The sequence below is a fragment of the Pleurodeles waltl genome, chromosome 9 (assembly GCF_031143425.1).
Source record: "Pleurodeles waltl isolate 20211129_DDA chromosome 9, aPleWal1.hap1.20221129, whole genome shotgun sequence".
Lineage (NCBI taxonomy): Eukaryota > Metazoa > Chordata > Amphibia > Caudata > Salamandridae > Pleurodeles > Pleurodeles waltl.
The window spans coordinates 228,546,579-228,573,938 of NC_090448.1; the positions used below are offsets into that span (position 1 = coordinate 228,546,579).

Sequence of the window (27,360 nt, forward strand, 5' to 3'; positions counted from 1 at the left end):
AAGTTGGTGCATAATTCTTCTGGTACTGCTGGCATGATCTTCCCAACAAACGGCTGGCACTGACTGAACTGGGGGCGATGTTAGGTGAAGGAATTATCCACTCATACCTCAATCTGAGGGAGCACCAGAGGGTGCCAGTAGGGTGCCTAAGATGCATCGTATGGCATCCTTAAATCCCTCAATCTGTTGTGGGGTTGGTTGGGAACCCAGAATCAGTTGTGGAAGGGACCAGGAGTGAGACTAGGAGGCACCTTGATGTCCTCTTGACTTCTCAGACAAAGTGGTGAGGGGGGGATCGAGGCCCACTTAGACTTCTTGTGCTTCTTTTTTAGATTTGGACTTACTCAAATACCTGGACCGTGATGATGACCTGTCATGGGAACAACCCCAGAAGTGGGAACGGATAAGTGTCCTCGGCTTCAAGCGGGCATTATCTGACACACAATAAATAGGAAACTGCAGTGGCACGCCCAACTTGCCCATTGGCTGAGAACCTTACTTGGGGACATGAAGACTACCAAAAAGAATAAGTGAGCTTGGGGCCGTATCACTGGAGTGAACCACTGCAAAGTTATGCATATAACAGTAACTAAAATGAAATTCAAGCAAGCTGTTAATTCTTCTGATACGGGCAAGGATGTGCACCCAAGGTGATGAAGGTCATGAGGCCCCAATATATGCCCCAACATTGATGTCCTGCTGACACTATGCCCAGCTACTCCCTTCGCCTGGCAGCTACGCCTTCATTTTTTGAGACCCTGAATTTTCAGCACACTTGAGAGGACTTTTCAGAAAAAACAGATCACTAGATGCTGCTCCTCCTTGGCTTAAAGAAAGTGGCAGCAGGATATAGCTTCAGATTTCCATAACAAAGCAGCCAAGTAAAGGAGAGAGGATGTGCTGTGCTCTATCAAGGTACCGGCACACCAAGGACCAACTGTAGGCACCACGAGTGTAGGCACACTCTGTGAGCTTCTTCCTCTTCCCCTTTGTCCTTGCTACATGTCACCAACCTAGAAACAGATACAATGGAATGGGCAGCAAGTTATGATGTTAACAACATCATCATACCACAAATATGTATCGCCAGTTTGCTCAGGTGAGAGAGGTTGTGCTGAAAGGCTGGACACTTACAGCGAATTCTGCAAACTTGCATTTTCTCACTCAATATGGAAAAAACATGGTGAGAAACCTGCATTTTTTGATCAATCCTAAATCAAAGAATATTGGCCCTCATGACCGCCAGGGCTGGTTCGACGGAAGCACCGCCAACAGGCTGGCGGTGCTTCCCATGGGATTACGACCGCCACATTGGTCCCGGCAGTTGTAATCCCCCAGGGTAGCGCTGCTTGCAGCGCTGTCCAGGGGATTACGAGTCCCCCCTCCCGCCATCCTTTTCATGGCGGTATGAACCGCCATGAAAAGGCTGGCGGAAAGGGGAGTTGCGGGGTCTCCTGCCACAGCCCCATGGAGCTTGTCACTGTCTGCACTGCAGACAGTGAAAAGCGCAACGGGAGCAAATGCACCCATCACACCGCCGCCACACCACCGGCTCCAGTGTTGTGGCCGAGATCCCCGCTGGCCCGGCGGTCAGAAACTAGGTTTCCGCCCGCCAGCCCAACGGGGTCTCCAAATAGCCATTGCGGGAGTGTGGCTGCATTGGCGGCCGCACAGCGGATTCAACTTGGCAGGCGGGCGTGTTGAAATAAGGGCCATTGTCTTTTCTAGTTTTGACGCTGTACTAAAAGTGTAATTATTATTCACAAAGAATACACATTTATCCATTACAGTGAAAATATTTTACCTGAGCACTAAGCTGTGGGAAGAGGCGGGTGGAAAGGTCTCCAGCGTCTAAGGCATCAGACACGTCTTTGGTCCAGAAAGTCTGGCATCCAGCAATTGTGACTTGCCCAGGCCAGTTAAGGACCCACTCCGTACGAGGTGTCTGAAAAGCAAAGTCCATGACACATTTAGCAAAGAATGAAAAAATATAATATGGCTATAAATACAAAGGGGCCATTCAGTAATGCTTCAGCAAATGAGGGATTTTCATGGAAAAAAGCTCAGAGAGACAAATGGTGGATGGCAAGATCTTTGGGATGTGAATTGCTAGCATCAGCTTATGGCATGGGTGGTGACTGTAAGGAGAAATGATGTTCGTATGAGATTTTACAGAGGAAATCTGTGAAAGGAGAAGAGTAAGGGTGAGTACAGGATGGTGGCTGTGTGAATCCTGTGTTACGGGGACTTCTTGGGCTTGTCAGAACTTTACCCTTGCATACCAGTGAGCATGAGTAGAATAGGAACAATAACACTGATTACGTTTTAAAGGATAAGACTTCACACTCCACACTTATGTATGTGTTTTATTAATTATTAAGATAATTTGAACTGACACTGGACTTTGCATTGAATGGGCTTTCAGAAGCTAGTGACCACATTAAGGGATCCAATGAGCAGGCAAAAACATTATTTTGAAAACTCTGAACACAAAACTATGCACCACCCATTAGCTTAGGCCAACACAACAAAAGCAGCCATCATTAGCAGTGATATTGACAGGTATGAGACAAAGAAATTCAAAAAGAGAAGAAAAAAATGCAAGCCTTGTCTGTCCACATACCTAAGCTCCATCTTTCAATTATGTAAGAACTAAAGACACATATTTGAAGAACACCTTAATTGCAATTAGCTGCAGGTACTGACCCCCCTTAATGAGCGCTATATAAAGGATGACCCTGTTGTTTAAAAATAAGCTTTGTTTACATCAACATCTTCCTGGAGCCGAGCACACCAATCAGTTGGTGCAGGAGATCCATTTCAAATTCTTGCATCCAATCTGGTGCCTGAAGGAGATTTAAGATGTGTGAAATAGGCATGCAGAAGTATCCATCAGAAAGACTTCTTTCTCCTTAATTCCTCAACAAAACTTTAAATTCAATGAAATGCAAAAGAGGCATTTCGGGCTCCAGAGCCAAAGATACAGCAACGTATTAATTCAAATTCTTAAGATACCAATAAATAAATGATTCAGTGTGGGAAGTGATCGCTATAATGTTACATTTGCAAAAAGTCCAGTCGGATCATTACGAGACACAAAAAATTACAGGTGTTTAACAGTCATGGTGGTCCTAAGTACGAAACTCAGTTTTATCATTGCATATAAGACTAAGGTCCTGATATAGATCTTGGCAGATGGGTTATTCTGTCCACCATATTACGATTTCCAAAGATACAGCGATATCATAGTACGGTGGACAGGATATCGTCACGTTTGTGACAGAGTAACCCCGTCTGCCAAGATCTAAACCAGGCCCTAAATCATCTCACAATAGTGTCAATTCTGAGGTACTGGTTTTATAAGCCTCAAAATATATGAAATCATCAAGATTGAAACTGCACTGGAGCAGTTGAGACTGTGGTTTCCAAACAAGGGCATAATGTCAGTCTATGACAGGAGTAGTGAGGCAGTCTCAAAAACAGAAATAAACGTAGAAAGTTAGTGTTAATTGGAATCTAATACTATCACAGTGGCTCCAAAATATTGTGTTGTATTGTAATTGTATTCATATAGTGCTTACTACCCATTGTAGGAGGCTGGCCTGGTTTGTAGTGGGTACCTTGGGTACTTACACCTTACACCAGGTCCAGTTATCTCTTATTAGTGAAATGTAGTAGTGTTCTAGCAGCTTAGGCTGATAGAGGTAGCTATCGCAGAGCAGCTTAGGCTGGGCTAGGAGACATGCAAAGGTCCTGCAATACCACTTATAGTTACACAGTACTTTTCATCACAAGTAAAGACAATACTTAGTGTTACCAAAAATAAAGGTAGCTTATTTTGGTGACACAAGGCCAAAAATATCTTAGAGGCAATATTCCTTCTGGAGGTAAGTATTGTACACAATATATACACTAGACACAAAAATAAGGTAAGTAATTAGACATAGCATAGTGCAAACAATAGGAACTGCTATAGAATGTAATGGGAGAAAATAGGTCTAGGGGCAACACAAACCATACATTAAGAAAGTGGAATGCGAAACACAAATTAACCCCCTAGACAAGTATAGTGTGTAGAGAATGGCTGGGAGAGTAAGAATACAGCAAAGATAGGTAAAATACCCCACCCCAGAGCCCAGAAAAGCAGGAGTAAAGTACTGCAAGTTTCCTTAGGACACACTACAAGTCATGATTAGAGTTATTGAAAAAACCAAGCAAGACTGCAAACAACAAACGAGACCAAGTCCAGAAGGCAAAAGAAGTTCCAGGAAGGACAGGAGCCCCTGCCAACCCAGAAGAGGGTGCAAAAGAAGAGTCCCCGTGGGACGAAGACTGCAGAAATGCACCAAAGGAAGATGTCAGTGGGTTCCTGCATGATGCACCGGATGTCCCACAGAGAGAAGTTGGATGCAGGTAAGTTTTGGCACTGGAGTCCTCCAACAAGCCTTGGTTCCGGCAATGTTGCGTTTTGTGTCAAAGTGGCGCTGTCTGGACCCAAGAGGTATCTGGGGGCCTCAACTCTATATGAGGAGGAAGAGGGGGGCTCTCAGCACTTCAGAGAGTCCTCAGAAGATCAGACAGCACCCACAGGAGTCCTAGGACATGGGGACAAAGGAGGTGCAAAATAAAGTTGGTGCAGCACTACAAAGGAGGGTCCCCTGCTACCGGAGGTCAACTCAGCGAGTTGAGCATCGTAGGATAGAGTGCTGGGGACCTGGGCAAGGCTGTGTATGAAGGAATTTTGTAAATAGTGCACAAAGGCCTCAGGAGGTGAAGAAGACGCGGTGCACAGGGTTCCTGTTGTTCTCAGGGAAGGCAAGGTCTTACCTCCTCCAAATTGGGACAGCAGGACCTTAGGACAGTTTGGGTCGAAGGGGTCCACCACCTGTGTTCCAAGGAGCACGCTCGTCGCCAGGACAGGAATCCAAGAGGAGATTTCTTCGGTCCTTCTGGTGCAGGGTGAAGACAGGGACTCCCCAGAGCGTGCACACTGTGGAAACTATTGCAGTTGCTGGCTGGAGCTGAAGTTGCAGAGGAAAAGTAGCCCTTCTGGATACTTTGTTGCTGTTACAGTGGTTCCTGGAGCTGTCTGTGGTTGATCCGAGGTCAGAGGATGAAGTAGTAGTTTCAGAGGATTCCTGCTGGAAACTTGCAAGTAGAATCTGAAGAGAACCCACAGGAGAGACCCTAAATAGACCTGAGAGGGGGATTGGCTACTTTATCAGGTATGGACCTATCAGGAGGGGTCTCTGACGTCACCTGCTGGCACTGGCCACTCAGAGGCATCCAGACTGTCCCCACACATTGGAAAACAAGATGGCTGAAGTCTGTGACACACTGGAGGAGCTCTGGGCACCACCCCTGGGGTGGTGATGGACAGGGGAGTGGTCACTCCCCTTTCCTTTGTCTAGTTTCGCGTCAGAGCAAGGACTTGGGGTCCCTGAACCGGTGTAGACTGGCTTATGCAAGGAGGGCACCATCTCTGCCCTTCAAAGCATTTCCAGAGGCAGGGGAGGCTACCCCTCCTCAGCCTGTTACACCTATTTCCAAAGGGAGAGAGTGTAACACCCTCCTCCTAAAGGAAATGCTTTGTTCTGCCTTCCTGGGACTGAGCTGCTCCGACCCCAGGAGGGCAGAACCCTGTCTGTGAGGTGGCAGCAGCTGTAGCTGCATTGCAAGCCTCAGAGAGCTGGTTTGGCAGTACTGGGGGTCCACGGTGGAGCACCCAGGATGCATAGAATTGGCTCCCCAATATCAGATTTGGAATGGGGGGACAATTCCATGATCTTAAATACCTTACATGGCCATATTCGGAGTTACCATTGTGAAGCTACATATAGGTATTGACCTATATGTAGTGCACGCGTATAATAGCGACCCCGCACTCAAAGTCCTGGGAATTGCCCCTGAACTATGTGGGGGCACCTTTGCTAGTGCAAGGGTGCCCTCACACTTAGTAACTTTGCACCTAGCCTTCATTAAATGAAGGTTAGACATATGGGTGGCTTATAAGTTACTTAAGTGCAGTTAAAATGTCTGTGAAATAATGTGTGCACTATTTCACGCAGGCTGCACTGGCAGTCCTGTGAAAGGGTTTGTCTGAGCTCATTATGGGTGGCAAAAGAAATGATGCAGCTCATAAGGATCTCCCAGAACCCCAATGCCCTGGGCACCTAGGTACCACATACTAGGGACTTATAAGGGGGTCCAGTGTGCCAGTTGAAATTGGTAAATGAAGTCACTAGCCTATAGTGACAAAGTTAAAAGCAAGACAGAGTATAAGCACTGAGGTTCTGGTTAGCAGAGCCTCAGTGACACAGTTAAGCACTATACACATACACAGATTAGGCCATAAACTATGAGCACTGGGGTCCTGACCAGCAGGTTCCCAGTGAGACAGGCAAAAACATACTGACATACAGGTAAAAATGGGGGTAACATGCCAAACAACTATGACTCAACAAAGCATTTTTAAGTGAGTAGTATGCTACTCTGGAACCCAAAAGGATTAGTGCTGGATTAGTATAGGGAAATGTGAGTTATTTAGAGGGGTGGACATGTGAGTCTGTTAGTTGGATTGAATAGAATAATGGCGGGATAGAAGAGGGAAGAATCTAGAAAGTGTTCAGTGGGAGATCATAGTACTAAGATGAGGTTTAGGATGAGTAAAGCCGCAAAGGCCAGTGGACTGTTTTTCTTATCCGACGATTAAAAAAAATCTGTTTATTTGTTATTATTTCAATTAGAATCCTAACTGGCAGCAAACTTCCTTTTCAGATTTGCTTTAGAAATAAATGCTCGTGTGAGCATAACCACAGGAAAGTAATGTTACTGCTACTAGTGATTCTTGTACTTGGAGCATTAGGCACCCTTTAATCAAAATCATGAGGCTTCTATATAGAAGGGGGGATAAGAAAACATTTTGTGTAGCACACAGATTTAAAAAGAGTAGCCCCTAACGTGCCTGTAAAGCTCCTTACTGTACTGTTTTTTATACTATATCTTCGAAGTAAAGGCGTAAAGGGTAGTCTTGCAGAAGGGGGAGGGGTAATAGACAAAGAAAAATAAAGAGTAACTATGGTGAAGCCTAGCGAGTGTCTGCATCTATCCTCTTCTTTCAGACTCCAAAGAATTCAGAAATCCAAATTCGGTGGTAGCAGCTTGTAGGTATTTTAAACTGAGCGGAAGATCTGAAAACTCTGCGAAAATATTTAATGTTTACAGACTGACTGTGGCATTGTCAATCTGTTTGTACTACAGACTGTATAAAGTGGAAGATGTCACTGGACATTCATCAGCACTGCACTGACAGCTACTTTAGTGTACCATACAGTGGATGCAAATCTGGATGCAGACTTCTACTGATACTGCGAATTTTAGAACACATTGTAAAAAATCAGTGAACAATCAGCACTTTGTAACGAAGCTTGGATCAGAAGCACTAAAACTGATAAAGAACCCATTCAGAGGATATGAAGGCATAAAATACTAAAGCCCCGAATTAGAATTTGGCAGACAGTGTACTCCACTACAAACATTAAGGAGTATACTGTCCGCCAAAGCCTCAGTCCACTGCCCTTTATGGAGGAGGATGGACTATTAGCTGTCTATTAGCAGCACCCCTGATGGCTCCGTTGGCTGTAAAGTCAACTCATACAACATAACAGAGTGCTGGATGCCGGTCGCAGTAAGGGAATCATACCATCCACCCCATTTAGAGATTAGGATCTAATTCTTTTTCTACCCCTCACTAACAGAAAAATACAAATAATGACTCCCACACCCAGGGGAAAACAACTCCATGCATGTAAGGAGTCTTTCATTATTTGTGTTTTAATAAAACACTCCCACTTTGAGAAAATGTTTTTGAAAAAAAAAAGTTGGTGTTTGACAGTCAAAACGGATGGCAGCCATCAACCAAACGTTTGGTACATTCAGAGGAGCCGCCATGATGGAGATGCCTCTGAGGGCACAAAGACCACCACTGGGACGGCAGTGATCTGGAAATTTCGGAAGCGGTAGTCCGTCAGGATGGCAGACATTAAGGCCGCCAACATACCGTCGCCATGGCTACCGACCGAAGGCTGGCGGAAGTCCGTCGATGGTCATGGCGGCGGACGGCAGTAAGGTGGCGCTGCTGCCAGCAGCAGCACCACTCCAGCCAAACACCGCCTACCGCATCATGTTCCATGATACGTCCTGGCAGTGTTTTTCTGGTGGACGCTGCTTCTGGCAGCAGCTCCGCGACCCGTCTCCTGCAGGAGGACCCCCTGCAAGCAGGTAAGTTGGGTTCTCCAAAAGGAGGGGGGGGTGGGGGTGTTGTGTGCGGGGGGTATGACTGTGTGTGAATGCGTGTGTAATGTGTGTGTAGTGCGTGTGTTCATGAATGGGTGTGAGGGTACGTGCATGTTGTGTCGTGTGATTGCACGTGTGCCTGGATGTATGTTAGTGAGCGTGTATGAATGTATGAATGCGTAAGTGAATGTGTGTATGCATGTGTATATGAGTGTGTATGTATGTGCGTGTCTGTCTGTAAATGTGCAGAGGGGTCGGGAGAGGGAGGAGGAAGGTGGGGGAGGAATCTGGGGAGGGGAGCGAGGGTGATCCTATCAGTGCCAGGGAAGGATTCCCTGGCACTGATAGTGCCTACCGCCATGGTTTCAGTGGCGGTACAGAAACCACTGAAACCATGGTGGTGGGCAGGTCATAATGCCATGGGCGTCCTAGTGACGGTAAGTGTGGTACATTGGCAGTTTGGCTTCAACCAAACCGCCAAAGTCATAATAGTAGAGGTAGGTACCGCCAGCCTGTTGGCGGTAATACCTCCACTATTCCACCAACCTCCAGGGTTGTAATGAGGGCCTAAGTCCCTTGCCACCCTGACAGACAGATGGCCGGCTGCCCACCTACTCTAAATTAGGACCTAAACATGGAGGGCCAAATTAAGATTCAATTTGTGGAGGGTTCTCTCAAATTCAGACGTTAGAGGTGGGAGGAACCTCTCTTGATGCATATGAAAATACTTCCGAACCCTTAGACAATAAGAATGGCAGGTTTCTGGGGGCAGTTTTTTCCCTGAATAACACAGTGTATGGTTTGCCCCATAAGAGAAATTGTAGAATGCTCATTCTCGTAGCTGACGTTACAGCAACAAGAATAGCTTTTCATGTGATCATTAGCTCTTCAATTGGTGGCCCTCAGTCCAAAATAATTGTTAGCCAAAAACATAGCAAACCATTCAAATTGCAAACAGAGTCGACGAGAGGTTGCAGCAGGGCAGAACACCATCTTAATTTCCAGATTTAATTGCCAAATGTATGGAATTAAGACATCAAATGACCAACTACGACTTGGCCTCGCAAACAAAAGAGCAGCTCAGAATGAACATCAAATACACCTATTACTGCTATTAAAAACACAATTTAATGAATACCAGATAGAAGTCTAACAGAGTTTAAACTTTCCCCTCTCATCATAAATTTTTCCTCTCTCATCACCCCTCCTCTCTCCCTTCCCCACCCTATTGCCCAAGAAGTTCTCCTCTGAACCTGCTGCCCTTCCCGATCACCATAACATTCCTCACACTGCTCTTAGCACCCTTAATAATAAACTTGGCCTCCTCATCTCTTCAATCTCCCAGCCTGAAGCCTCTATATCCTTCTTAAATTCCAAAATTTCCGCCGTACCCAACTCCCTACTCCCCTCGGCTAGATTATAATACCCTAATTACTCTATCCAGAGGAGTACTCTTCTCCCTCACACCCACAGAGCTGTGCACAATCTCACCCAAAATGATATGTGTAATGTACTTGCTAGTTATAATACCCCGTCTTCCACCATCTCCTCTCCTGACAGCACTATTCTCACCATCTCTCTGTTCAGAGCCAAACGCTAGCTACCCACGACTCAGAGTCAGCTCTACAGGGACAAGCATTCCCATCACCACCAAACACACTGACACCCCCTACACCAAAACTGTCACCTCAGAGCTGCGTTGTATGATCCACAGCTGCTGATCTGCAGTTAAACACAAATTTGAAGTCTCAGCCACCATCACTCACTATACCCTCAACCTACTAATCCTTACTGAGACCTGGTTTAATGATACATCTCACACTTTCCTCAATTTTCTTCTTCCCTATAATTAACTCCATTACCAGGAATGACAGATTATGCAGAGTCAGAGAGGCGTTGCTGTCATGTTTAGAAAATCCCTTCAATGCAAGGAGCTACCTAGTAGTTCTTTCTCCACATTCGAATGCCTTACTCTGGAATTGCATGTGAAGCCATTTCCCCTTTCACGATTACCTCCATTTATCACCCACCAGGTGACAGCACCTCCTTCATTGTGGAACTCATTGACTTTATTAGTGATCAATCTTCGCAAAGTGATAATAAGATTTTTATAGGAGACTTTAATCTTCACTGGGACACCCAGGAATACTTGACTGCTAACCAGCATCCAACATTTCTCTGCAGAAATTGTTTCAACACAAGGCTAAACCTACACATTCCAACGGCTTTATGATTGACCTTATTCTTTCCAAAGCTGACTTGATTACAACAGATGTCCCTTTTCCGGTCGACTAGTCCGACCACTTTCTCATTCCTTTCTCACTTCACCTCTCACATGCTGTAACCCTCAGCCAAACAAAAAGGGCAACTACCTGGTTTTGCAACACAAAGAACATTGACATCAACACTCTCTGCAACAGCATTAAGAAGGTTCTACTAGACATCACCCCAATTGCGTTGTCAATGATCTGACCAATCACTGTTACTCCAATCTATCTGTCTTGATTGGCAATCTAGCTCCAATGCAAAGCAAGAAGAAAATGCCTACACCCTCTGCCCCTGGGTTCCATAATTCCCTCTACAATGAAAGAAAAGATCTTAGAATCCTGGAAAAGAAATGGAGACAGTCACCTCTATCATCAACCTCTCCCACATTTGTTATGTGAGATCTTGTTACCAAAAACATATCTATAGCGGAAAATCAAACTACTTTAGATCTCTGCTCGATTCCGCCAAGTACAGACCTAAAAACTCTTTAACCTAATCAAATCCACCAATAATCCTGTGACGTCTTTGACCATATACTACCCCATATGAGGTACGCAAATCCAAAGGCTCCTAGTTCTGTTTTGATTTCATCACTGAAGACTCCCTCCTTAAACACACCCTGAACACCAAACCTTCTAACCACCCTCTAGACCCTATCCCAAGTGACATTTCAGTAGACGTTTATACCCTCACATTTCCCTACTGGACAAAGTTTATCAAACTCTTTCTCAGCCAAGGATCCTTTCCCTATGCCCTCTGGTCAGGCGCCCCACTATTTAAGAAACCCTCCTCTGATATGGCTGACCATAAACATTTCAGACCTATCACCAACCTCCCTTTTCTCGCCAAAATCACTGAAAGATGTGTAGCAGAGCAACTCATTCACCATATCAAGGACAATAATTTTCTCATCAAACTTCAATCTGGCTTCAGTCAAGGCTGCAGCACCAAAAAAGCGCTGCTAAAGATTACTCATGATGCCATTCAGTCCTAGACTCTGGAAACTCCTGTCTGCTGATCCTTCTTGACCTCTCTGCAGCCTTTGATACTGTCAGCCATCACATACTAATCAACACACTAAAATAAAGCATGGGTATTGAAGGCGTAGTACTTAAATGGTTTAAATCTTACCTCAAAGGAAGAACTCAGATGAGTAGAGTTGAAAATAGTCACTCAACTACAAGATCTTTTGAACAAGGTGTCCCTCAGGGCTCTATCCTAGCTCCAGCTCTTTTCAATCTTTACATTGAACCACTAGGAGCCCTTTTAAAAGAAGCCATGATCATCTATCACCTCTACGCTAATTACACCCAAATCTACCTCAAAATCTCCTCCGCGCATGACACTTCTTGCCACCATCCTTAACTCCATCCCAGTAGGGATGATGTCTCATCACCTTAAGCTGAATCCCTCTAAAACTTAATTTCTTCTCATCTCTACCTCAAGCTCCCCACCTCCAATTCAAACATGCATGAATAATTTAAACATTCTGAACAGCAAACACACCATCATTGACAGTGCCAAATCCCTTGGTGTCATCCTGGACAAAAGACTCCATCCCCAATCCCGAATCAACACCATAGCCAAGAATGCACGATTTCAACTGTGACTTCTCTGGGGGATCTGACGTTTTATTCTTGAGCAAGACCTGAAAACTCTTGTCCAAACCCTGGCACTCTCCAGACTTGATTACTGCAACTCAGCTGAGTATTTCGTCTATGGGGCCAAAAGAAATGACTATATTACACCTATGGTGATAACTCTTCGCTGGCTTCCCACTGAAGCCAGGGCCATATATAAGACTGCTTGCATCACACATGAAGCCATTCACACCTTCACCCATTGTTATGTAGCAAACAAACCCAAGTTATCCGGTGGCTCTAGACCCTCCCAAAAATGCTGAAAATCTGCAGCTCCAACCCCCTGCTTTCAAAACAGAACAATTCATGACACAGTTGTTCTCAGGGGTAGGACAAGAATCTGGAACTCACTGCCTATATACCTTTGCACTACCACCTCCTTCAGAACCTTCAAAACAGATCTTAAAACCTTTCTCTTCCAAAGTTATTTTTCACAATAACGCTACTTGTCAAGACCATACTAGGCCTTCACCCCCACCTTTATTGGCATACCAATCAATCAATCAAACAATTCTTTATTTGGTTGTTAACAACCATCAAAGTGCAAAAAACAATAATCGCATAAATAAAATACATGATAAAACAATACATATTATCACCAAACATAATTAAATAGCATCATCCATAAAAACTCAACAAAAGAATCCTGAAAATCAAACAGTGTTAAAATCTTTTGTCGTTTAAACCAGACACTCAGTAAAAATCTGCTAATTGCAAATACAATTGACTGTGAGGTATGTTTTAAAAATACTCAAAACTAATAAATATCTAGCTACCCCTAGATTCAAACAAATTGGGCGAATCCATTTTCTACGTGGGCCCTGATACTCAGGGCAAAAAAACAGTACATGGGCCTTGGACTCTACATCCGATCCACATGCAGGACACTCACGTACACCTGCGTCCTTCCCCCACTTGCTTGTAAAAGACCTCAGACCTAATAAGCCATGCCTAAAACGAATATATAAACTTTTGGCTAGTTGAGGGGTAATTGTGTCAAAGAATGGCTCAAAATATGGTTAAGGTTTAAATTCCAGGAAGTCATTTGTTAAATGGCTATTATCCCCATTCAATATATGGTGGTCTTGAATGCATTCCCAACATTGGGCCTTCAAAATTATGAGATCAGCTTTACGAAGGGTATCTTGGTCAACCCAATATCTCTCAAGACCCAACTTATGTAACCAGTCAGATACAGATTTCACCCAGGGAATGCTTCTAGCATTGTGAATTGTTATCACATTCCTCAGCGAATCTCTATAATGTCTAAGATCATTGGCAGACCAGAGACGGGCCCAATACAGCGGTGGCTTTAAGCTCGCAATGTCTGTTATTATTCCTAAACCCAAATCAAGAAAGAGAGAAACAAGAGGAGAGCTCACTGGTATGGAGAGCAGCTTCCTTACAAATTTATTTTCAGTGATAGCTAAACTATTCAACTAGTACCCCGAAATCTCTGTGCCAAACAGTACAGCATTCTGTGCTCTAGCTTGATATACCTCAAGGGCTGGAGAAGCAGTGCAACTACTAGTTTTCTTGTAGGGCTTAACTAAGGTGTTAGATCTATGTTCAGTGATTAAAGTGGACCTAGTGAGCTGCAACAATCATTTAAAATTGTTGGTTAATTTAACCCCTACGTAGTTTAAACTATTGACCCTCTCCAGAGGTTTGCTGCCCACTCAGATTGTGACATTCGTTGCCGTACCTTTACAAAAAACAAACTAATCTTTTAGTAGAACAAAAGATTATAAATTTGTCAACGAGGAGCTGTAGCCCATCAGAGTTTTAGAAATAAGTAGCGAATCATCCGCAAACAAGAGGATAGGAATCTTTTAATTATTTATGCTGGGAGAATCGTTCTTGCAGTCAAGGAGAACTTCCACCATGTCATTCACATAAAAGGTAAATAACATTGGTGCAAGCACACTCCCCTGGCGTACATCAAACCTAATAGGTATGCAGTCCCTTAGTTCCCCCTGGTTACCCCATCGTAGCTGGACATAATTATCAGAATACAAATAAATTTAACAAATTCCTAGGCATGCCCTATTCAGCAGCACTTGTCACAACGTACTCGGGGAATGGGACCAAATGCTGCTTTAAGGTCTACAAAGGCTACATAGAGCCTTTGTTTAGATAAAAATACATATTTCCAGTAAAGGGTGGCTAATCTGAAGACCTGATCCAAAGTACTAGTCTGGGGGCAGAAGCTGGCCTGCAGTGGTGACAAGATTTTTCCCCTTCCACCCAGGCAAGTAGTTTGTCTAGAACTTGCCTAGCAAAAATCTTTTGAAGATTGTCAATAAGACTCATGGGTCAATAGTTTGAAGGATCACTAGCATCACCTTTCTTGTAAATTGGGATTATCTCCGCACCTCTGAGCCTCTCCACCCTCTGAGATGACATTGGACAACAGGTTTATGTAACTGGTGCAGATCAAAGGCTCAGCTTAATACATGTCCCCAGGAATTTTATCAGGGCCAGGCACTTTAGCGCATTTCGGAGCTTCAATTGCCTTAGCCATATCATCTAGGTTAAAAGTGACTGCATCATCAACACTACCTGCCCCACTATCAGGCAGTGTGGCAATAGCGATCACCTCAGCTACATTCATATGAGGCACAGATTTTCAGATCCTTCTTGGGTGGCTAGACGCTAAAATGACAAACTGTCCTTCCTTGTGGCTGGAACAAGCAACTCTTGCCAGATTGACTCATCCTACTGTTTTTTACCACTACTGATGGTTAGATTATAGTTCTGTCTAGCACAATAACACAATTCCTCCTCTATTGCACTGCTTAATTGCATTCCTCAAATTAATCTTGGCAGATTTACAACCAGCGTCAAACCATTTAGTAACATTACCTGTCCCAGACTTCTTACAACATTCTTTATAAAATATTTTTTGTAAATTGAATAGCTGGTTGTGTATATTAAGAATTAATTGGGATATTTGAGGGTGAATGGCCAACATACTTTGATAAGTGAGACACAAAAGAACCATACATTTCAAAGTATTGTTTTTGGTTGGACGCCAATGTCGGCCATGAGACATAGCAACATTTATTGGCTGAAGTAGGTTCCAGGACTGAGGTAGCACAGAGATACTATCCCTTCACCAGTGCTACCCCCAATAAGGTAAGAATTAGGGAATTATGGTTGCTATCAAAGCGGGTATCTACTTTCATTTCCACTAAAGAGAGACAGAAGGAGTACGACCATTGCAAACCGTTAACCGCCTACCTACCATCATGTCGCTATTTTAAAGGCATAGGCAGAGTAGTTGCATCGTGATTCCCCTGCAAAAATGGGCATTTTCCATAGTTCTTCTTCTGATTGTATGAACTCATTTATAAATGGAGAATGATTGAAGGAGGTGTTGACATCCCCTGCTACAATTAATTTTGTTCTAGGATAAAGGGTTTCCAAGGTCTCCTCCAAAAGCGATAAATTAGAAGATTCCCTATTCGACTGGGTATACCTGACATATATACTTATGAGAGCAATACATAAACCTGTGGGCAATGAAATAGTAATGCCTGTCATATCCAGGGGAATTTATTTGTAAAACCCTGCAAGCTCCAGGGAGATCATTTCTCAACACTTACTATCAATAAGCCCCCACAAGCCCTCCCAAATTTCTCAGGTGGCTTAGCCTCCATACTAGAGAAGGTAAAGCTGTTTAGCTATATTTTCTTTGTGGCGCACACCTCTTGGAACATACAAATATTGCAGCCCTCCATATAAGCTGAAAATTCCACCTCTAGTAGCTTTTGCCAAATTCCTAGACATTAAGGTAATACTGTCTCGAGAATCCCAAATCCCCAGAGAGCCTACACCTTTCGCGTTATCTGAGTTACCTTCCCAAATCTGTGCTTGCGTGGCCAAAACACCATGAATACCTGCATCAACCTTCCCATCTAAGATGTTTCCCTCATTCACAATTTTTGGTTTCTGGTGTCTCTTAGACATAACATTTCTCTCCAAAGAAACTTTGAGCACACAGTATGAGATGTCTTCATGTGATGGCACATGGGCACCTTGGATATTAATCACTGGGTTATCACAAGCTGTCACTCTTAAAGGCGTCCCAACCACATTACCTTCTCTACTACTATGAAGCGTCATCCCCCCTACAGAACAATTGACGAAACCATCAAAGCAATCAAGTCAGTCTACCTTACCAAGATTAGATGCCCCGCTTCGCCCCCAATACAATGACTTCTGCTGGCTATGTGCTAAAAGGCTCGGTGCATGGTACACAGTTGGAGAAGCTCTACGAGCAGACAGTTTGAGTCTTATATCAGTCTTTAGTCCTTCAGCTAAATGACAGGTACGCAGTTAAAAATTTATAAGGTTCTCAACCAATTGATTTGAGCACAACAATAAAGAGATATAATCAAAAGGTGCTTGTTCAACAATGTGTCTGTTTGCAGGGACAATATCAGACCTCATTACAGAAAGACAATTACGCTTCATCCTAAACCAATGAATAGTTTTTTTTAATCAAGGCATCTTCCTCTTCATAGGCTTCCTGGATCAGCTTTGGCACCTGCGGCCAGTAAATCATTTCCCTAGGATCCACTCTAACAACCTGTGTCTGAGATATGACCAAGGACAAGATGAAGCATGTGGACTATTATATTTTTCTGAGGGAAAACATGTAGTTTTTAAGCCAGCAGGAAGGCCTGAACAGGCAATTAGTAATTACTCCAATTAGGATCCAAGAAAGCAGGTGGATGGCGGGGATCCTAGGCGTGAAGAAATCCCATCTGTCAATATGAGTCGGGTCTTTGGACGGCATTGAAGTGCTAGCCATTGCCATACGCTGTAAGCCCAGTCATTTGCAGTCCTTACTCTGGGCCCCAGATTTTTGGTCCTGCTGCAGGCACCTGTCAACCAACTGGTGTGGATCTAATGAAGCTGGTCCTAAGCTCATAGCTGGCACATTATGCACTTCATGTGGATGCTTCCCATCTATGACACATATATATCTACATTGACCAAACTGCGACTCAAGATTTTCAATGTTACTGCTCAGTGCAATTATTAGCCTTGGTAGCTCATCCAATCTACAGTGAACAGTATCAAGCCCAATGCCACCTAATACTGTCAAAACATTATCATTATAGGGTACACCATCTTTCAAAACAATTATAGGCAAGAGGGGGTGTCTGGGTGCAGTCACTAGGTCACTTGAAATTGAGGACTGCTGTCCTAGGGGGACTCGCTCCTCATTGGAAGGCGGTGCAGCATTATGTGGGATTGTAGCATGTGTGGATTGAGGTAGATGTTTTGTTTTTGTCAAAATGTCCGATACCTTGGCATGATTTCCTCTTGTTCCTTTTACATTAAGCAAGGACTCTAGTTCCCCAATAAGATTATCTATATCTGTATGGGTCTTAGCACTGTCCCTCGGGGGCTGGAGAACCGGTGAAGTCCCAGTTGGTTTCCTTGCTTTCTTAGTGCTCCCAGAAAATTGTGCAGTCCCCCCCAGCCTTCCGCTTACCCATAATTGTTGGTGTGAGCCAGGAGCTGCCAATTCTTCAATTGACTATGCTTGCAATTAGCAGTAAGAAACTTACTTAATTGATTCATCCAAACAAGCTGCCTGGGTCCAAGTTGAAAGAGGGTGGCCCCAGCCCAGCCTCTTCCGGACGATGACGGGCGAAGATGGGCTCACTCTTGGCCCGGTCTTCACCAGGGCAAGTACCCGGGAGCATCCCGTGCCGCGGGGCAACAGTGTCCCTTTTAACGCACCTCTAAGCACTCAGCTGGTGATGGGCGGTCTCCTCCGGGTGTGGTGCTGGGGGTTGGAGTTCCTCTCCCCCTAGTGTGCACGATGTCTCCTGTGGACAACAGCATCACTTTTAAGGTGCCTCTAAGCGCTCACCTGGTGATGGCCGGCCTCCACCGCATGTGGTGCTGGGTCTTGAAGTTCCTCCCCCTTAGTGTGCACGATGTCTTCCCATATTGGCATATCCAAAATGCTATTTAACTATCTCGAGATCTATAACTCTACTACCTATTTTAAGTTACCCTGAATATAATTCTGTAAATATGTACTATTCTTCTGTATAACCTTGTATCTCTTTTGTAATTTTTCAAAATATATTTTATGTAAATATTAAGTACGATGTAAATAAGCAACTTGTCATGAGTAACCAGAGTAGCTATAAATTTTTGGTTCCTACTACCGTGTTACTCTCAATTTCTCTTGTAATGCTCTCTGTTCCATTTATAAAGCGCTCCGACACTCTTGAGTAAGGACCTCGCTATATAAAATCGCAGACATGAATAAATAACTACATTTCCATAAAGCCAGCAACACCATGCTTGAAATACCTTTAACAGCCGGGACAACTGACAAAGTACCAACTTAGGTCATGTGCAAGCTACAGTAAAGCCCACTAGCCGCACCTTTCCGACACCAAAACCATACACGCACAGTCCATTGAATTAGGCTCCGGCACAACACAGCACCCAAACAAATCACTGAAACTAAAACTGCGGTTTGTGATAGATATCTCGGTAGTGCGTGGAAGGCATCACATCATCGTTAAGAGACCGTCCTTTTGGCAGACTGTGCGCTGTACAAATGCTTCTAAAGTAACATCCCATCAAGGGAGAACAAACCTTGGCTGCAGATGCCAGAAGTGATACATGGAAGTCATATACATTCCCAGGATAGAGACAGGTGTACGTACAACTGAGGTCCATTAGGTGTGGACATTCTTACCACTAACTAGCTCCTTCGCAGTTAGAAGAGGTGAAAAGGGGAGTAATTTGACAGTAGTAAAAGATTCACTTCTAGGCCAGAGCAAAAAGAAAGAAACAAACAAGTAATTGGTGGAATGACCGCATGAGAAAAACTGAACTGGCCCATAGCTAAACTATAAGATTCTGGCAGGTAACTGATTCTGGTTGGTCTGTAGGGCTGGGATGGGTTCAGTCGCATATTAAGGTTTCCCACATGTGATAAGAAGGCAAGAATGGTTGAGGAGGAGTCCTACCTAGCATAGCTCCCAACTACCCTATACACCAAGACACCTCAGACCATATCTGGCAGAATTAGAAAAAGAAACACAGAACAGGAAAGTAGAGTACTGGGGATTGGGTTAAAGAACTCACCTGCTTGTAAACCTTGATAGAGCGCTCGATGTAGTCCCTCACACTTGCCTTCATTACCCTCTCAACCTCAAGCAGCCAGTCCTCAACGTTTCCAGTGGGGTAAATTCCGGTGGATAACTGCACTTCCTCTCCTTCTCCTGAGTACATATGAGTAATCTGCAGATCCGGCTGGAACATAAGCTAGGAGAAAAGATGGAGTAGAGAACAGATAGAATGATACCTCTCTTTCCAAAGTACACGGCACAGACAATCCCTGCCCCTCACCCCCAACTGAAGGTCAATGATAAAACCCATCTGTTAAAGTAGATAATTTTGCTTATAGGGACCTCATCCGAGAACTGAATTAGCCTGGATCCTAACTGCTTAGTAATTAGGCTAAACAATGAATGTTAGGCCTAAACACACAATGCAGTGCTCACTTAAATGGGACCAGGAATATTTCTGTGGTTTACTACTTATCATTGACTGGGTACACAATGTACATTCTCCTCTGAAATCCATTCTGATCTTAGCCTTTTGCCACGCTCTGAAGAGTGCACCTACCGTGTAATCCCTTACCCACTAGAGCCCTTATCTGTTGCTAACATTCTGACGTTCAACATGATTTATTCTGAAGTCACTTGACATCATCATCTCTAGAACGCTATGTTGTGCCACCATGGTTACCCCAGGATATCCCTCAGGATCTACGCTGGACTCTCAGTGAGACCTCTCCTAATCCCAAAGCATAGGGCCTTCGTTACTCTTGAAAGGAGGTTTTTCACCCCATGGGTGTTGTATTACTTCACAGTGCATGCTTTTATCATGCATGTTTTTACCACGCATCCTTTACCCAGACAATGCCTTTACCTCGCATATGCCTTCACTATGCAAGGTAAGTACATTTAAGGTAAGTCAAACCCCTACCTATATCTATCTATCTCTCTATCTATCTGCCTATATAAATACATGTGTGTAATTTGCTGTTTTTCGGGGAATCTCCCACCGTTTTGTTAAACAAAAAAAAATGTACATTCATTTTTTTTGGTCAATTGTGAGGGAACCCCCCATTTTTTAAAATTACCTAAAATTACCCTTATCACCACATAACCCTACCCAACACTAAACCTTAAAAATCCCCCCTACTATCCTAGCACCATACCCACTGGTAAACCCTAAAAATACCCTTACTACTCTATACTCTTACCCAGGCCTAAACCCTAATAATACTCTTACCACCCTGTACCCCACCCATCTCACCCTGGGGTTGTATGGCTTTAAAATGCATACCTTTATCACACATGCATTTACCACTCATGTCCCTTTAATACGCAAGGTAAAAAGGTTTAAGGTTCCCTTACCCACTATCCTTACCACCCAATACCTTTACCTAGCGTGCTAAAGGCTCTGCATGGTAAAGGCATGCGTGGTAAGGGCATGGCATGTTAAAGGCGCTGCGTGGTACAAACAGCGTTGTAACGGCTGTTTCTCCACCCAGGAGGGCTTTCCACAGCATGTGGCAATTTTGGGAGGATGTCGGGTGGAGTGGGAGGGATGGTGCAAAAGGAAGATAAATGTCCATCAGAAGGAGATGCCAGTCCATCAGATAATCAAAAGCGAAAACATTGCTGCGAACTGTAGAGATTTCCAAAAAACGTGTAATGTACAGCTTTCTGAGGAGTAGAGTCTTTTTGATCATGAGTGAATTCACGCTCCGTTTTTAACCATAAATGCTCCAGTCAATTCGGTTTCAGAAGGGTGTAAATGGAGGGCTATTCTGGCCCGTTTTGCTGTTTTCCATGTTGTGACGATTTCATGATGTTAACAAAAAAAATTGTTGAGGTTCTATGTAACTCTTTACTTTTCACACAATCCTAACCTAGTTACTTTTTGTTTCTCTAGGTGGAAATCTAATTTGCACTTCGTAATCGTTCATTATCTGGAACCCTACAATGTCCCACATTCTAAACAATAATGTAATTGCACCAGCCTTGTTCTCTAAAAACGTTTTAGATATTAAAGAATGCAATGTACTGATGTGTTGCAAACATGCAAAGTGTCTGATGCTGCTGAACTCAGCCATAGACATAGGTACTCTCTGAAGTTCACTGAAAGCACTAATAGTCACCAAATATGCCATAAACTCACTTTAGCAATATTTTCAAAGCACTTGCGCAGATGAGGCTGAACAGCTGTTGGGTCCTTCGTTTGGGACAAAATTTCCAGCAACTCATCATCGGAAAGAAAATAGAACCTGAAAGAAACACATTTCACTTGAAGTGTGAATATCCAGATTAAACATGTGCTCTCACAGAAATCAAAGTGTTGGGGATCTTGGGAACATTGTGGAATGATTGGACAACACCTCCACACACATTTTCCTACAAAGCCTTGGACTACCATGCATATTATTATCATAAACATTCAAATGCTCATACTCCTAACTAAATGAAGTAAAGAGAACCTAATAGACCTGTTTGGTAACAGAAGTGGCATTACACTGGCATCACTATTTACTAATTATTTTATTTTTTCATTTATTTATGTATTTTATGTATTTGTACAAACCTAATGTCCTGAGTTTTCATTATAAATGTACGCGTCTCACTAATTGCCCATTAGACAAGTATTTACTTACTACATGCAGTGCTCTATTGACCTCTGTATCTATGTTTGAACTTCATAAATAGAGCCTACACATTTAAATCGAAAATAAGTAACTAAATAAGCATTTCTCTACTGAAGATGCATCTAATAAATTGATTAACTTAACATGTTCTCTGCTGATAATCATTAAAGCTGTAGAAAGTTCTACTGCCTTGTTAGTACTCACTGAAAGTGGGCATGGATATAATATTATGAATCAGACTTATTAGGCACTCTTTTAATAAATAGAATTTCTGCTGAATGCCAGGAAATCTTGCCTTTTGATATCTTTACTTCGAAATTCCCTTTAGAATGCTTGCATTACGTTTCGACCTTTTTAGTAGTTTTAAAATCGAAAAACAGGCAATCTGTCTCACATTCCAGGCCATTACACTGGTCAGTTCCTCCAGCATGCTCTGCTTTATTTCGTACTTGCGAGGCTAAACTAAAATAAAACTTGTATTCAATGTTACATTATTCTAGCTTTGCTATCCTAACCACCAGGACATGCTTACGTAGAGCCACTGGAATCACTGAAAGGAACACCTGAAGGTGTAGTCTTACAGACCTGAGCAAAAGAGTGTTGGTGTAGATACTAGAGTCCTCACATGGCTGCAGGTCACTAAGGTTCCCCAGGTTGGAATTTCGCCTTTCAGCTAGAAAAATCTTCCAACAGCACCAGCGGAAACACCCTCACCAAAACATTACAGGCATGATTTTATTATAACGACGTTACACCAACTACATCATCATGTTTTGCCCAGAAGGCATAAAACGTAGGACCACCTAAAACTGAAAAACTAGTACGGATCCTTGTATTCAAATGTGTCAACAACAACAATACAAAAGTGTGCATATGTAAACCTGAATGTGTACCCATATGCACCGCTTCGAAAAAAGCTGTTACTGAGAATATAGATTCCACACCAGCTACTGTATTTTGGGCCTCCCTTCTGACCTCAGACATTTTGCTCCAGGTGCACATAACAGCTCTTTGTGGAGAAGGTGAGTGGCAGCCTCATGGTGGGGGGAGAAGAACTCCTTTGCCTCTCCATGCGGTGAGCACCCTGGACTTACATGAAAAGCGCTTAAATACCATAAATTAAATGCATAAACAGGGGAAGAGATGTGGCTTGAGCTATCGACTTTGGAACATGGGCAAAGAATCTTGATTTTGACTTACCATCATGCGATTCCTGGCAGATCACTACATTTTCCTATACCTGTCAAAATGGAAACCAATGTGTAGTCTGGTTCTATTGTAAAGCACTCCAATGTAAGGTTTGTGCTATAATAAACGCAAGATACTACAACCACCAAATGACTATCCCTACTGTATGTATGATGACTGTGGGCTGAACCACAATGTGCATGGTGCTTCTAGACAAGAATGGTTAAAAGGAGCCGACACCAAACCTCTCTATATATATGTATGCATTATTTTTATGTATTTATATTACTTTATTACAAAGGATCTGCAAAACACTTAAGTTTTTTCTTTAAACCAGACTCAAACGTTGCAAAAGAAAAGAGCATGGTGTCCATCAAGCGCACCCAATTCCCTGTCTGCTATAGAACCGGCAGACCTTAGTCGGCATTGCCTGGTTGCTGATCTCTGCATAGTTGGGTTCATGCCAACAACAATTATCAGGGAAAGCCTATAGACTGGCTACAGTCCCCCTTAAAATATGTTTGACCTATTCAAACTAGGTCCCTCACCTTTTTCCCCACAATCATTCTCCTTACTGATTGTAACCTTGCTATCACTCGTCTTTTGACATTTCATTAGGATATTTTGTAATTAATGTAAATCAGAAGTCATCACTACTAAAAATCAATAAAAATATTTTAAAACAATTAATAAAAGAGGTGCGATCAATAGAAATTCTCAGCACGTCGCCTCTTGGCTGTCAGTTCTATATGTTTATTTTTAGGGCACTTCTAAAGCCCACGATTACCAACGCTTCTTTGGCCCAACCAATCCCAGGTGTCACAGGAAGGAATAAATCACTGGCGGTTTGAATTCCTTTCTGAACTGAAGAAGGCTGTGTTCAGGGTTCAACAAGCAGATGATTTAATTATTTGGCTGCACAATATAAAACATTCCTTGGCCGCTGACTACCGAGTGGACTTTGGGAACATTCAAAAGAAATTGCCTTGAGAACTTAGGTTACTAGTTAGAGAGTAAAGATTATATTTATTGGCCAATAATTAGGGTGAACAACCATAAAGGATCTTGTGACAATGACTTGTGATTTATATGCCAATCTCTGGGTTATCCACAGACAAATAAGCTGCATCAGCACTGGCGAGATATGCTACCTAGAGGAAGTCCTGGCGAACGTGTGTGCGTCAGCAGTTTTAAGTAATTCAAACCTTTTCATTGACTTGTTAGGCAAGGCCAGGTAACAAGAACTGGCGTAGTTCAATTGCGATTGGAATTAAGGACAGGGTGTTCTTCAGGAGATGACAGAAACAGGAGCTGGTAACCTAAAGTTAAGTTGGTCTAAAGAAAAACGTAGAATTATTCACTGTGTCAAAAGCCTAGAGAGATGGGCCCATTTTATCAGGCCACAGTGAGGGTTTCCATTTCTCCACAGAGTTCATATGGAGAAAAATGCTTCTTCATTAGAGGTTTACCAGCATTACTTTCAACGCTTCTGGTACTGTTGGACCTGGCCCTCTCTGCAAGGTTATTCCCAAACTTTTTGCCTTCTACCCTTCGGCTATACTAATATGGTGGTGTTAGGACTCTGTACACTTTACCGCTGCTATCAATGCTAAGGTGATTTTCCTCTTTCCCTAAAACAGAGTAAAATTGGCATTCACCTGATTGGCAGATTTAATTTACATGTAAGGTCCTAGCATATATTATATTATATATTAAATGCTTCTAGTGGGCCTGCAGCACTCATTATGGCACCCACTAAAGTAGCCTTTTAAAGCATGTCTCAGGCCTGCCACTGCAACATGTAGTGCAGTTTTAAACTGCCAATTCCACCTAAAGAAATTAAAATTTTACCAGGCATAAACCTTTTTTAGTACTTAAATTTCACCCTAATGTAGGTGCTAAATGCTCCTAGGGCAAGATGTATGGTAATTTAAAAAAAGTAGGACACATGGGTTTATGTTCTACACGTCTTGGTAGTGAAAAACTCCTGAAGTTGTTGTTTACTACTGTAAGGTCTATCTCTCCAATTTGCTAACACTGGATTACCTTACTGCATCTAATAAATGTTAATTTTGAATTGGGAGCAGATAGAGATAAGCTGTGTACACTCAAATGAATTGTAATGTAAAATCCTCTTTGATGGTAAAGTCAGATTTTAAGTCACAATTCTGAACTTGCCACTTTTTTTTAAAAGTAGGCATTTTCTTGTCCTAACCATTTTTGCTTCTGCCAGTGTCCTAGGTCACATGACTGTGAATGGCTCTGCTCTTCAGGTCTAAGTATTCCTCCCAGACAGTGACACAAAGGTGACTCGGCATGGAGAAGATCGACCACCCTGCCAGGATTCCTGGGGCAGAGCACTACCCTGCCCCACTTACACCCCTCCACACACACATACACACAAAGGCTAGCACTGGGTATAAATATCGGACCCTCAGAAACACTCTACAGATCACTTCTGGATCTGAAGAAAACTCCGAAGAAGGACTTCACTGCTGCCCTGCTGCAAGAAGGACAGTTCTGATGTTGGAAGTACTGCTCTGCTGCTGGAAGAAGTGTCCTGCTGCCGTGAGGACGGAAGACTGGATCTGCTCCGTGAACTTAGGACCACCAGTGACTCCTAGGGCTGGTTGGCTGGCCTCCTGTGTGAGCTACAGGCACATAACAAGTTTCTGAGGCCTTAAACCCTGCTGCTGGCATCTGTTGTATTGTAGTGAGTCCTAACTCCCCAAGTGGTCGCCCCCCCCGGGTTCTGGACCCTTGGTAGTGTTGTTGGTGGTACTTCTCCAAAACCTAAGACTTGAAAATGTTTTCAACATAAACTGCATGGAGAACTGGCAGAAGACCTGGTCTTCCCTGGTAGCCAATTCACCCAAGTTGCATCGTCAGTCGGCCTGACTTGCAATAGTTACGCTACATTTTTCCCTGCAGCAGCAAATTCCTTTCAACAGGACCGCTTGATGATGGTATCCAGCCTAATGGAGCCCTCTTTAACTATAGCATGCAGCTTCTTCCTGCTAGAGGATTTCAACTTTAAAAAAAAGGCCAAGTCTGAATAGAAATCTTCGTCGCAACCTCATCCTGTGACTCCCTAAAACCAACAACTCCTCCTCCGACACAGCCTGCTGAGACTCTACCTTTTCCAAAGAACTTTTTTGACTTAGAAAAAGTCTTGAATAGTAAGCCAAGACTGGGTACAATCCACCTCTTGTACCCGACCCAGGATCGTGAGCGGTCTTACCTTTTGACTTTGACCTGGTCTCGCAAGACCAGAAACCTGACGCTGGCGCTTTGATCTTTTAGGATTTTCCTGTGTTTTCACTTTATTACTCTTTGTGTAATGCATAAATACTTTACACATTGTCTCAAAGTTAAGCCTGAAGACTTTTATGCCAAGCTACCAGAGGGTAAAGCACAGGTTAATTTTAGTGACTTTTTTTTAGTTCACCCGGACAAAGAAGGTAGTTTATGCACAAGTTGGGCTTCCACTCCCCACAAAAATAACCTAATTTCTTACAAGTACCTGACCTTGGCTGAAGGACTGATTAAATAAAAAGGCAAAAACTGGAGTATGAGGCAAGCTAATTTCTTCATTATTTTAGCATGGCATATGTCTCTTGGTAAACCTAAGGATTTGGCAGAATGAACTGTACACATAACCTTGGTTACAGATACTGGTTAAAAAACGAATCCCCCACTTTGATGGGGTGCTCTATTGAATAAATTAAAATGAAGATAGTGTATCAAGCTTCTTTTATAGAAATAGTAACATAAGTACCAATGAGGGAGAATATGATCTGCAAGTCTCACTGTAACAGTATGATAATGCATCATACTATTGCTTCCAATGCTTCACACAGAAAGGTTTAATAGCATTGTGTCTGCAGTGATTGAGTAAAAATGATTTTAAAATCCTGCTTTGCCTCTGATAGCATTATTTCATAATGGAAAATGATATTTTCTGATCACTGTAATAATATAACTTTAAAACAACGGTATCAAGGCATTCTTTCATTACTCGAAATCATCCTAGCCATCCTTAATAAAGATCTCTGGGTGCAGAGCTTGTCTGCTCCAAGATGACTGTTTATTGTCAGAGATTTAGTTCAACTCCTTCCTCCATGCTGTGTTGCGACATAGAAAGAAGCAGTTGGGATTGATTCTGGTGGAGTTTTGACAGTGAAGTCAGCAATGCACCCCTCTCCAGGACTCAGCTATCCAGACACCACT

The 27,360-nt window shown here is 43.1% G+C and overlaps 1 protein-coding gene across 1 annotated transcript in view; it reads right to left on the bottom strand.

Annotated features, from left to right (window-relative positions):
* Positions 1–27,360, bottom strand: part of DNAH1 (dynein axonemal heavy chain 1) — an 827,745-nt gene that overhangs the window by 441,174 nt on the left and 359,211 nt on the right. The window contains exons 24-26 of the mRNA XM_069206595.1: positions 21,462–21,567; positions 19,335–19,514; positions 1,805–1,945 (exon numbers count right to left, since the gene is read on the bottom strand). Of these exons, the coding sequence (XP_069062696.1) occupies positions 1,805–1,945; positions 19,335–19,514; positions 21,462–21,567 (427 nt within the window). The remainder of the gene's footprint in view (positions 1–1,804; positions 1,946–19,334; positions 19,515–21,461; positions 21,568–27,360) is intronic.